Source organism: Leopardus geoffroyi, chromosome C3 (genome assembly GCF_018350155.1).
Source record: "Leopardus geoffroyi isolate Oge1 chromosome C3, O.geoffroyi_Oge1_pat1.0, whole genome shotgun sequence".
In the NCBI taxonomy this organism is placed as follows: domain Eukaryota; kingdom Metazoa; phylum Chordata; class Mammalia; order Carnivora; family Felidae; genus Leopardus; species Leopardus geoffroyi.
Window position 1 is genome coordinate 43,946,206 of NC_059338.1, and position 13,353 is coordinate 43,959,558.

General features: G+C 43.5%; 1 protein-coding gene across 4 annotated transcripts in view; it reads right to left on the minus strand.

Moving 5' to 3' along the window:
- The window catches only part of RGS8 (regulator of G protein signaling 8), a 171,967-nt gene that overhangs the window by 83,955 nt on the left and 74,659 nt on the right, over positions 1-13,353 (minus strand). Inside the window, exon 1 of one of the 4 annotated variants that reach the window (XM_045452604.1) lies at positions 3,384-3,511. The exons of 2 other annotated variants lie outside the window; for them this stretch is intronic. In XM_045452604.1, coding sequence (XP_045308560.1) covers positions 3,384-3,488 — 105 coding nt within the window. In that variant the 5' untranslated portion in view covers positions 3,489-3,511. Of the gene's footprint in view, positions 1-3,383; positions 3,512-13,353 lie in introns of those variants that run through there. One more of the 4 variants, XM_045452610.1, reaches the window with a different exon arrangement.

Genomic DNA, 13,353 nt, shown 5'->3' on the forward strand with positions numbered 1-13,353 from the left:
TCTTGGAGAGCAAAGAGTCATTCCTTTTTACCCTTCACAGTGCCTCGTGTAGCATTTCAGTGATTTCCAGACCTATACATCATGGCCCAGTTAAATTTATAAAATTCCCAAATGGCAACCACAGGGTCATCAAACTTTTATTTTTTCAAATAAGAACATTAAAAAGAGTTATCTACCATTGCCATAATTTTATACAATAAAGATAAATTTTTAATGTTTATTTTTGAGAGAGAGAGAGAGTGTGAACAGGAGAGAGGCAGAGAGACAGGCAGACACAGAATCTGAAGCAGGCTCCAGGCTCTGAGCTGTCAGCACAGAGCCTGATGTGGGGCTCAAACTCACAAACTGTGAGATCATGACCTGATCTGAAGTCGGATGCTTAACCAATTGAGCCACCCAAGCACCTTAAAATAATTTTGATGCCAAAAACATACAAAGGACATAATCTCAGAATAAAGGATAATTCCTCCCATGAAAGTACAGCTAGCAACCCTGCACCCACATTTAGGTACATAAAATTAATATAAATATTTAAACACGTACACATTCATATGCACATGTATGTGTGCATATGTGTGCATACATGTGTGTGTGCGTGCACACACACACACACACACACACACACTGCATTGTGTTATTTTTTTCTTCCATTTTTCTGTGACCAGTGATGACTTTATCTTTGGCACCAATAGATGAACTTGATTTGGGAACCACTGGCCTACAACATTGCATGTACAAAACAATTACTTGGTGGAACACCTAGGGGATATCTTAGCATTCACAACTTCTGCTAAAGAGGTTAGTCTTTCTTCAGACCGACCTGGAAGCTGACACTAGAGCAAGTACTGACCTCCCACCACTGCAGCAGATATAAGTGAGATAAATTTTCAGCACCACGAAAATGGACGTATTGTAACAAATAGCTGCCAACTCACATTTTCCCAGAACACTTTGAGGGAAAACAATCTTCTTCCATTTCAGCACACTCAGAATTGTGCAGCTAATGGAGCTCAGGAATCCTACTGAGGGGACTCTGCAAACCAATTCTGAATTTTGAGAAACTGCACACTGCCTACAGTCACTCTTAAACAGGCATTTAAGAAAGCATCGCCTCTGACACTAGTATCTAACATGAATGGCCCAGTACACAGAACTGGTCAACAGACACTGCAGAAGCAAATGAAAGAATAAGAGAGTTCCTGCCTGAACTGAAGAGACATTTCCCAGTCTACATCCAGTCTTTAGATATGAGAGATGGGACATAAATAGCAGAACACACTACAGTCCAATGTACATGTGCACAAGCTTAAGATAAGTGTTTAGTAAACTGCTTGTATATATCCTGTGTCTCATAGATGTGGAATTTCAAAACTTCCATAGAATCAAGTACCTACATCTACCCACTTAAGAGCATCTATATAAATATATGGTACTCAATATAAAATTTGATGAAAAGATGAATGAACAAATGAACTTCTACAAGAGAGACAATTTATTTATTAACTTAAGCAACATATGTTTATTTAATGCCTCTTATGGGCCAGGCACTGTGCTAAGGCTACCTACCATTGCTAGGAATACTCCCATGAACAAAACAGTCTTGGTTTTTTGTCTAGCTTTCATTCTCTCTACTCTGCTTCTTGTCCCTTCGTCAAAGTCCATCTAATTTAAGAATCCACCAGCTAGTCCTGAAGATAACTCATAGACATCCCAAGGCCATTCTCAACGATGACCTAAGAAGCCCATCTTTTGTTTTTCAACCACTGTTGGCTCCAAATCTAGTCTCTTATTCTAAACCCTTAGGTCTGAATTGACTGCTAGAGTTTGAATCTCTTCACTTGCCCTGGTGGATCTCAAACCTGGCTCACTTCCCTTGAGGTTTTCAATCCTTCTGCCGTAGGTAGGAATCTTCACACAATTTCCAGCCCATTAGGGGGCAGCCACTGAAGACAGCTCCTTCCTAACAAGAAAGAAGCTCTGACCCTTCTATGAGTCATTCCCTTATTCTTAAGTAATCCTTCTCTTGTCTTGAAAAAGAGCAACCCTTCAGCTATTGTTAAAAATAGATATCTGAACCAGGCTGAACTCCAGCTGACAACTGTAATCAAAATTCTGATACCCAGAGAGGGCAGACCATGTATGAAGAACCCTTATAAAATACTACCTTAACAAGGCTTATTCCTTGTTGAAAGATGGAAATAAAATACTACATTTTCTCAATTCTAAGACACATTTTTTTCTCACATTTTAACATTTCTGTGGCCAAGATGTTTTACAATCAGCATATACTTATAATGTGGTAAGGTTGGTGACCCCGATCCGCATCAATGCCCCTCAAAAAATAACACTGTATTAAAAACATAACTCATCTTTCATTTGATGGAATCTTGTAATTGGGAAAATGTAGTGGGCCACAACTCTTCATTGCCAAAGGCCAGGCGAGTGCTTATTAAAATGATTCAAATTGAAGTAGAAGAAAAGAAAGGCCATGAGAAAGGGTAGGATTTCCAAAATCTTTAATGCATTAATAATGTCTCCAGTTCAGGGAACCAGAGGCAATACTAGGAAGGAGGACACAAATAATCACTTTCCTCACTTGACAGTTACTAGCATGGCTGATGATCATGTAAAGTGAAGGATTTTGAGTTCCTCTGTTTCTCCCTTCCCCTGCTACCCTCTGCTAGAATGGTGAACAATATAAAATCAGGGAGAAGGAAGAAGCCAAAGCCATGAAAATTCAACAAACTAGTTGACAGCCTTTGATAAGGAGCTGACACCATCTGGGTCATTGTATGGTTTATTTCTTTGTTTAGATTTTTGTTTTATTGTATTCATCATAGGACTTAAGAGGGCAGGTTCTGGAACCAGACTGTCTAGGTTTGAATCCTCAACCACTTAAAAGCTGTGTGACTTTAGGCAAGTGATTCAACCCTGCTGTGCTTCAGTTTTCATATCTGTAAAACAGGGATCATAAATAAGTTGATACCTGTACACTTACAGAAATGTCTGCCACATAGAAGCACTCAATAAGGTCATTTATTATTAATACTTGAAATTTCCTTGAAGAAAAATAATCCCTTCTCTCTGGAAAGCCAAAAAAGAATTCCATAAAGCCCTAGAAGAAACTTACATCTTTCCCTGATGCAGAATTATCTCCCCTCTAAGATTAAAGTCACATAAACCTCTCCCCAGGACTTTTCCTTTTTGTGGATGAAAAAAAAAAACATCAGCAATCTTATCTAGGTGAAGGTGAATTTGCTGCCGAGCAAAACGCTCTTTCAGTGTTGAAAATTTCACCAGTCCTGAATAAGAAAAGGGTAGAGTGGTCCCAGCTGGAGTCAGATGCTTATCATGATTTTGTTTGACTCTGAAATAAGTCTTACCTCATAAACACAGGATTTCCTGAGGAGACTGGAACAAGAGGAATTAGCAACTGTGTGCACACATCTCTGTAATGAACGTGTGGTTCCATATGTCACCATGTCCATGTAAGTGCTCAGAGACTTACTGTATGTCTGCAAAAAAAAAAAAAAAAAAAAAAAAAAAGCACCCAGAGAAACATCAAGTATTTATTTGGGTTAGACTGTTTTTTATAATCCTGCAAAAGGTTACACACAGAAGATGGGTTATTGCATACAGGGAGCTAGGACTCGGGCATCCTGATTCATCCTCTCATATTAAAGGCGGCCTCTCCTTTTTTGCAAATGACATATCAGATAAAGAGCATCTAAAATATATTTAAAAAATGTATACAACTCAACACCCCCAAAACAAATAACCCAATTAAAAGTGGGCACAAGATGGGGCGCCTGGGTGGCTCAGTCAGTTAAGCGTCCAACGCTACGTTTTGGCTCAAGTCATAGTCTCACAGTTTGTGGGATTGAGCCCCGAGTCAGGCTCTGCGCTGACTGGCAGCATGGAGCCAGCTTGGGATTCTCTCTCTCTGCCCCTTCCCCCACTCTCCCTATCCATCTCTCTCTCTCTCGCTCTCAAAATAAATAAAGATTAACAAAAATGGGGACAAGACATGAACACACATTTCTCCAAAGACATAAAGATGGCCAAGAGATACATGAAAAGATTCTCAATATCATTCATCATCAGGAAAATATAAATCAAAACTATAATGAGATATTGCCTCACACCTGTGAAAATGGCTAAAACCAAAAACACAAAAAACCACAAATATTGGCAAGGTTGTGGAGAAAAAAGAACTCTCATGCACTATTGGTGGGAATGCAAACTGGTGCAGCCACTGTGGAAGTCAGTACAGAGGATCCTCAAAAAATTAAGAAAAGAACTACCCTATGATCCAGTAATCACACTACTAGGCATGTATATGAAGATTGCAAAAATATCCCATGTTTATTGCAGCTTTTTTAATAATACCAAAATTATGGAAGTAGCCCAGGTACTGAATGATAGATGAATGGATAAAGAAGATGTGGTATATATACGATGGAATATTGTTCAGCCATGAAAAATGAAATCTTACCATTTGCAACAACATGGATGGATCCAGAGAGTACAATGCTAGGGGGATTAAGTTAGTCAGAGAAAGACAGATACCACTCATATGTGGAATTTAAGAAACAAAATAAATAAACAAAGGAAAAAAAAAGAGAGAGACAAACCAAGAAACAGACTGTTAACTATAGAGAACAAACTGTGGTCGCTAGAGGGGAGGAGGGTGGGGGGATGGGTGAAATAGGTGATGAGGACAAGAGAACACGTACCGTGATGAGCACTGAGTAATGTCGAGAATTGTTGAATCACTGTATTGTACATCTAGCACTAATACAATGTTGTATGTTAACTATATTGGAATTGAAAGTAAAAAGTCAATTAAAAAAAGCACCTTCTCCTCCTGCTGTACTTCCATCATCCTGAGCTCCTCCACCTCTGAGGCAGAGGGTTTTTTGTATCATGACAGAGACAGGCCCTCATTCATTTCATCTATTTCATCTGATGTAAAAGGTATTGAAAGGGGAGCTATGGCTGAGTGGGTGTTTCTTTTTTTTTTTTTTAATATTTATGTATTTATTGGGGGGGGGGGGGTGGGTAGGGGAAGAGAGAGAGGAAGAGAGAGAATCCCAAGCAGGTTCTGTGCTGTCAGCTTAGAACCTGATGCGGGGCTTGATCCCACCACCATGAGATCATGACCTGAGTCAAAATTAAGAGTGCGACGCTTAATGAGCTGAGCCACACAGGCGCCCCTGCTGAGTGGGTGTTTCTGTCTGCAAAGCCTGGTATGGGAAACACCAGAGGAGTTCGCTGGGTGTGTGGGGGTAGAGGAGTGGAGGGAGGATGGGGGCTTCTGCAGACAGACAACTGTTCCAGACACCTCCCAGGGAACAAAGATTAGCTTGGACACCCAGCCCTCAATGGCAGGAGGACAAAGGAAGCAGGCCTGAGAACTTCCCTAACCTCAGCCTCTGGAAACTGGCGCTTGCCACAAGGAGCGTGGAAAATATTTTACAAAAGAGGTTAGACGCACGCCATATGGCTGTGTCCGGAAAACTCCCATACATCCTTGTTGGAGGCTCTTCTCCCTGTGCAGTGGCTCCCAAAAGTCAGCTTCATTGCCGCAGGGACTTAAGGAATCCGAAGGGACTCCAGGAACCACGGGGATTGCAATGAGGATGCAGGGAAGAAAAGTCTCCTGAGTGGGCTGCAACACGCTTCAGACTTGGGGCCTTCCCGGCAGAAAGGATATCTCTATTCCAGGAGCCAGGGGTCTGAAATCTAGAGAAAGGGATCCCTCGGGGACTATAATGAATGCTGTGCTCCGGCAGTGCCGGCCTGGTTCAGCTGTTTGATTAATGCCACACGAGAAGGCAAATTTAATAGAGAGCAAACCCTTCTAGGGTGCCTGCACTGGATAAGATCCTGCACCTCACACCCAGTGAAGAGGACCACAGAGGGGTTTGCGAGATTCCTTCCGGAGCTCTGGGCCGAGGGCAGAAGTGTGTGAAGAGTGTGCCTCTGTCTCAGCTTCTGAGTCCTGAATGCATAACAATGTGCCCTGAGAGCCAGCCAAGGGGAGAAGGGTTTCCATCTGCTCCTTCCCCATTCTCTGCTCCAGCGAAGGGGAGGGGGTGTCCTTCAGCTGTTAGGCCGGTCCTGTATGGCTATTGGCTGACACATTTTCAAAGCCACTCTCAAAGGCTTTGATTAGCTGGCTGTTGCTGGGCAGCAGCTGAAGCCATTTGCCCTGGAAAATGGAAGGAAGCAGGTGTAACCACTCACCCCAACCTGACCCCCCAAAACACACCCCCTCCCACCCCGCATACACTTGACAACCGATTGGGTTACTTTGTCCCTGTACATTTTAATGAGTGCACCCCCTTAGCATCCCTTCCCTAAAATGTAACCAAGGGCAACACTGTTCTTGACTTCTCTCTCAAGAGAAAGGAAGTGCCAGGGGTGCTTGGGTAGCTCAGTCCGTTAAGCATTCGACTCTTCATTTCAGCTCAGGTCATGATCTCACAGTTCGTGAGATTGAGCCCCGTGTTGGGCTTTGCACTGACCATGGAGCCTGCTTGGGATTCTTTCTCTCCCTCTCTTGCTGCCCCTCCCCCACTCGCATTGTCTCTGTCTCTCTCAAAATAAATGAATAAACTTAAAAAAAAAAAAAAAAAAAAAAAAGGAAGTGCCAGCCCAGGGTGGTACCTGGGTGAGGCTCCAGGTCCTCCTCAGGCTGACTCTGGCTACAGAGGGTGCAGGACAGCTCTCCCATGGTCTGATTTCCATAGCCTTCAGGAATAGCAGAGTGACTGGAAGCCATAGGCATATTGGGAAGACCGAATACTTTTTTTATTACATTCTAATTTTATTACGTACACCCCTCCCCACCAAAACAACACTATACTTAAGAATTAATGCAATCTCGGGGCGCCTGGGTGCCTCAGTCGGTTAAGTGGCCGACTTCGGCTCAGGTCATGATCTCACGGTCCGTGAGTTCGAGCCCTGCGTCGGGCTCTGTGCTGACAGCTCAGAGCCTGGAGCCTGTTTCAGATTCTGTGTCTCCCTCTCTCTGACCCTCCCCCGTTCATGCTCTGTCTCTCTCTGTCTCAAAAAATAAATAAACGTTAAAAAAAAATTAAAAAAAAAAAGAATTAATGCAATCTCTAATTTTTATTCACTAAATGAGATTTTGTACTTGAAAGTGCTTTGAATTCAAAATTTAATATCTGAAAGGACTCTTGCGCAATCCTCTAATCTGATCACCTTAACAATCCAGTGGGCTAAATACCTTTGGGGAAATTGAGACACCAGAAGAAAACCAAATTACCTAAGGATTTATAATAGTAATATAGAAGAACTGGCTTCATATTCAAGTTTTCCTAACCCCAGCTGAATAGCCTCTCCTACCTTCCCAATTTTAATAAATAAATTGCATATATTGTGAATCATTATTGAAAAACTGTCATATATGTTTACCCGACATGCTTGTTGTGCTTTCTTGCAAGCCCGTTAAATGGGTCCCACATGACTTTTAGCCTGCTTCTTCCTCTACCTGCAGCTCTATCTCAAATGAGGCAAAGAGGGGAGCCTGGGTGGCGCAGTCGGTTAAGCGTCCGACTTCAGCCAGGTCACGATCTCGCGGTCCGTGAGTTCGAGCCCCACGTCAGGCTCTGGGCTGATGGCTCGGAGCCTGGAGCCTGTTTCCGATTCTGTGTCTTCCTCTCTCTCTGCCCCTCCCCCGTTCATGCTCTGTCTCTCTCTGTCCCAAAATTAAATTAAAAAAAAAACGTTGAAAAAAAAAACGAGGCAAAGAAGTGAAATTGGTGGCAGAATAAGAGTGGGAGTTCGAGCTGATGGACAACAGACAGCATCGCTGAGCAGGACTGTGACGCAACAGCAGCATTTCAGGAAACTTTATCTGGTAGCAAAGTACTAGCCTCAGAAGAAAAGGCAGATGGGAGTTATCACTTCTCTTGGACCATATCCATGCCCAATCTTCCTCGGGGACAAATGGAACTTTTTGCCCCTCAAAGTACCTTCAGTGCTTGCATCACAGGGAGCTGCTGCTCCTGGGATGAGCTAAGATTACAGTGATGACCCCAAGATTAGTCTTTAGATGCATCCATCATATCTGGCAGCCTAGAAGACTGAATGCTACTTACAAAGGATTTCAATTTCCAGCTGGTGACGGTGCAGAGCCTGGATGAAACTGGAAAGCAGATTCTTCTGTCTAAATAGGCAGAGGCAAGGGGTGCCTGGGTGGTCCCAGGGGTTAAGCATCTGACTCTTGATCTCAGCTCAGACCATGATATCACATGAGACTGAGCCCAGCGTCAGGCTTCAGGCTGGGTGTGGAGCCTGCTCAAGATTCTCTTTCTCCCTCTTCCTCTGCCCCTCTCCTGCTCATGCTCTCAGGCTCTCTCTCCCTCTCTCAAAAATAAAAACTATTTTAAATAAATAAATAGGCAGAGGCAAAAGTTCCAATCAGTCTTTGAGCTGAAATCCTTGAGGGGTTACCTGTGCTCTGATCTTTCCTCCATCACTGACTCTTGGTTTTAAAGGACTTGCCTTGTATCTCATATACTCATTAACAAAGGACTCAACCAGCTAAGTTGGGAGAGGGGTAAAGGTCCTAAGTAAAATACCAACATTATCTATGATGTTCTAAATAAGCACGTATTACATTTTTCTGTGACTTCCTAAAGAAATCCAATTCTTTAACTTTGCTATCTGACCCCTAAGTGATAATAATGATGGGAATTTTAGACCAGGTCAAAGGCACGGGTCACCAGGGGATGACCCAATACTTCCAGAGACATAAAAACCTTTGTCATGACTGACACCAAACAGATGCCCATCTAACGTACTTCTATCACAGTTATCTAACTGCAGGTACGTGGCTTAGTAAGTCACCTCTAAATGGCAGTGCAGTGGGTCACTGGAAAGTGTAGGCAAATGACAAAAGGGCAGGAACAAACTTGACTGTTTGCAGCCAGTGCTTTTATGTGCTCATCCACTCATTCACTGGAGGGCCTGTTTTGTGCCCTGCACTCTGCAATGTTGAATGAGATAGAGGGGTTCCGAATGGTCCAGACTGAACATACAATTCCAAGTCAGAGCCCTGACATAAATTTTGCAAAGATCCCACCTCTAAGCTTCCACCTCTCCAAACTCCCAGAGCCTCTGCTCTGAAGAGGAAGGATCACTTTCTCCTGTAACCCAAATTTCTGGGACAGATGCCTATGTGGTAGCAAAAGCTATGACCCAGAACTGTTCCCTGGGGGCTGGGGAAGTGGTGGCATCTGATGTGAATGGCAAACTTCTCTGGTCTCACAAATCCTACCTACCACCCACAGCCCAATCCTGAACAACCTAAAGAGAGAGCAAATTGAACTTGTCCAGGGGTGGTCTAAAGGTCAATTCAACATAAAATTCAGCTAAGAAAAATACCACCCTTTTGTCTTGTGTCTTCAGCTTACCACGACTTTGTTTTCTCCTAACCCGTGCTCACAGCATCCTCCTGTCTTTTCCCTCTGTTCTAAAGTAGAAATGCAGAACCAATATCAACTATAACCTGATTATCTGCAAGAATTGGGCCAGCACAGGGTCATGGATAATAACCACAGACAATTCTGAGAAATCATTTAAATTTGCCTTTGGCCTACATTTGTTTATATGTGTGCATTTCCAAATAGATTTACCTTCCTAATTGGGTTTTGTTTGCATTCCCTCGGCACACACTGACTGGGATGTCAGGGAGGGGGACAGGGGGTGGGCTGACTGTTGAGAAAAGCTGGGTTGAGATAAAAATTTGTAGGAGTGAAACTTCCAGTTGCATCGTTCACTTAACAAATATTTATTGAACAGCAACAAATGGCATAGCGCGGCACTTGGTTTTGCAGGAGATGCACAGTAGGGATGAGATACAGTCTCCGCCCTAAAGAAGTTTTCCATCTTGTCAAAGGGAGTACATGAAGACTTTACATTTATACAGTTGAGATTTAACTATAGCCTTAAACGTGAGCCGAAATAGCGCTGTTTTTAACTCAAACATCCGCTTTTGATCTAATGGGACTCAGATAAATAGCAATTCCTCCAGTTCCCATACTTCAGGTTTCTGTGTTTCTCTGCTTGTATAAAATGCAAGTTTCTCAGCTTATATAAAACAGCACAGGAATCATTTCCCAGAGTACGCGAGCGTTGGCGATAATGGGTTGGAGGGGTTTCCCCTTGAGACTCCATGTCTGAATTTACTGACGAGTTAATCACTGAGGAAGCAAATACTCAATGTCTTACATTGTCCTCAGTTCAACAATTTCCAGGCAAACCCCACCACCCCTTTCTCTTTGGTGTATATCCCCATGCCTAGAATCTGCTACACTCCCCCTCAAAAGGCAAAAGCTCTCCCCAGTTCAGTTGTCCACTGAAAACATGCCAATTTTGGAAAAGCAAGTAAAGGGCAAGGGCTGTCTTGTCTTGGTCCTGTATGGAAAGTGGGACAAAAGTGTAGCTCCATGGCACTACACCTCACCCAGATTCTCCCCACTAAAACCGGTTCCTTCCCACTTTCTCTGTCATTTCCACTGCGCCAAAAGGAATTAGTGATGTGGATTATGTGTGTGTCTCTCGTTGGACTAGGGAATCCCAGATCCACTCTTACTACCCCCATTTCCAGGAGACCACCTCAGACTCAAGACATCCTTGGTAGACTGCTGGGAGGAAAAAGTGGCCTCAGGCTAGGAATGAGTGATGAATTTACAAAAGGCACCACCAGCCAGATTACCAAAGGCCAACATTATCAGCATCATCATCAGAGGCACTCATGCCACACATGAACATTTATGTACATGCAAGCCAGGTGCAAACATGAGTCCTGGCCCCCTGACTGCAAGTGACCTATGAAATCAATTTCAGAGGTCAAATGACACTTTTTTACGCACAGTGAAGGGAACTATTGTTATGTGAAATGACATACGTCAAATATATTCTTATTTTGTATCACAGTTTTTAAAAAATGCTGTACAGTATACAGCATTAATATAGGTGAGCATGAAGCAAAGAGCCTTAGAAACAATCCTATAATATTTACTGAATCAATGCTAAAGTAAGAGTAAATATTTGTACATGTACAAGGAAATGACAACCTAAATTAAAGGATACAGAATGTGGAGGGTGAAGTTCCTTTTAAAACAAGGCTGTGTATAGAACTGTTGGCCCTTCCCAATTCTTGGAAGGCATTAAAGTTCCCAGAAATGCCTCTCATTCCCCTGACTCAGCAAGGAAAAAGGAGCCACCTATTTTAATAGCTTCTTCTATAACTGAAGGGGTTTAGGAACAAGTCAGGGAGAGACGGTGCCATTCATGCCTCAGAATCCCCAATAAACTTTTTAGAAATACACTCTGTAAATCAGGATAGTAATTTGGCTCTCCTGTTCAGCTGGTGCTAATCATGCCACCTGCTAAAGTTGAGCCACAGAGGAGAAATCTGAAGACCAAGATAGAGCAGGTAACTAACCACCTAAGTAGGAAGACCTGATGTTCCCAGAATGCCTTCCCTACTCTTAAAATTAGTATGAGAGTATGTTATTTTACATGAAAATCTTGGGGCACCTGGGTGGCTCAGTCGGTTAAGCATCTGACTCCTGATTTCAGCTCAGGTCATGATCTCACAGTTTGTGAGACTGAGCCCAACATCAGGCTCTGCACTCTCAGTGCAGAGCCTTTTTGGGACTCTCTCTATTCCTCTCTCTCTCTCTCTCTCTCTCTCTCTCTCTCTCTCTGCCCCTGCTTGCACTCTATTTCTCAAAATAAATACATAAACTTTTTTTTTAATCCAAATTCCCCTGAAGAAGTAATACTTTCAACTGTCAGTCATTTACATTTCAGTGTAAATTTGTTTCAGATCATTTTCTAAAACAAGGTATTGAATGGGACTAGAAAAGATTGTGAAGACCCCCCCCCCACACACATGCCTTGGAGGATACTACTATTATAAAAGGGGCACCGAGGAAGACAGCTGGAGAGGCAACAACAGCCTTTCGACTTTGCCTTACTCAGAGCTGGCCCAGCTGAGGAACATGGCCTCCTGCCCACTAAGAACACTGGAACAACTGTGAACATTGGCCATTTGAGCTTGGCTTTAAACCTAGAAGTCCAGCTTTCTAAGAACATTGGCTTTGAACCTAGAAGTCCAAATCCAAATATAAAGCAGGGTAGGGTGTGCCCAGAAGCATCAAAAATTTGATTTTAGTATTTGTGAAACCATCTTTATTCTTTTTCCTATTCCTACCCCCACCTGCCATCAAGAGAATCATTCCAATAACCCCCTAACTTGGGAACAGATGATCTCCATGCTGTGGCCAGAAAAAGTCCAAGGGGCATAGGCATCTAATACAGCTGTGTGGTCATCGCCATCAATAAATAGCAAGTATTAGATACTTTCTATATGTCAGCATGGTGCTAAATTTTTTCTGTGGATCATTTCTTTTGCTCATCACAACAACCCATGAGATAAGGTTATCATTGTGCAATAATAACACCAAGACTTAGAGAGGCTAAGCCAAGGTTACATGGCTTGTAAGTAGTGCAGGTGAAAGTTAACCAAGGCAGTCTAACTCCAAACTCATAACCAATAGATTAAGCAGCAGCAACTCTTGGGAAGAAGTGCTAGTTGTTGAATAGTCAACCAGAAAAGTCAGCTTCCTTCTGTGTGTCTTCCACTCAGACCTCATGTCTTCACAATATGACCTGATAAAAGAATTTCTGCTCACTGTACCTCCCAGGTCATAGTGGGGAGGAAACCCTGGCCTGGGCCCTATGGTGTCCTTCAAGGAAGATGCATGAAGGAGAGACAGGACCTGGCTTACAGCCACTGTCAGCCCTGTGCTGAAAAAGCAGCCCTCTCTATGGAGGCGTGCCTGGGCTCCCCCACCCCTGAGGTGAAATAATGGCTCAGACAAGGGGTTTGAAGGCATCAATGGACTGACAGCATAATACCCATGACTTTCACAGCATGTGTCTTTCAGCTGCAGAAATAAGGGCAGGATAATTTTAGCTCTGCGTGTCTTAACACAGCTCCACCTCTCCTGCCACCAGGCTGGCTCCAGACGGGGTCCCATTGTGTCCTTCAGCACTGAAGCTCCCAGACCCTGCTAAGAACCACTGACTGCAAAGTCTGGGGAGTAAGTTTGGGCCTCAGTGGGCAACAGGGCTCTGGGCTACCACAAGCTCTTGCCCCAGGCTCCAGAGCTGTGCGTCAGCAGGAAACCACTTCCTCTCTGACCACAGGCCTGAGGTGGTGACCTCTGAATATCCAAGGAGACACCGCTGCCCCAACATCTGCTCACTGACACACAGCTCCCCTCAGCAGCTCTACACAGGCAGAGG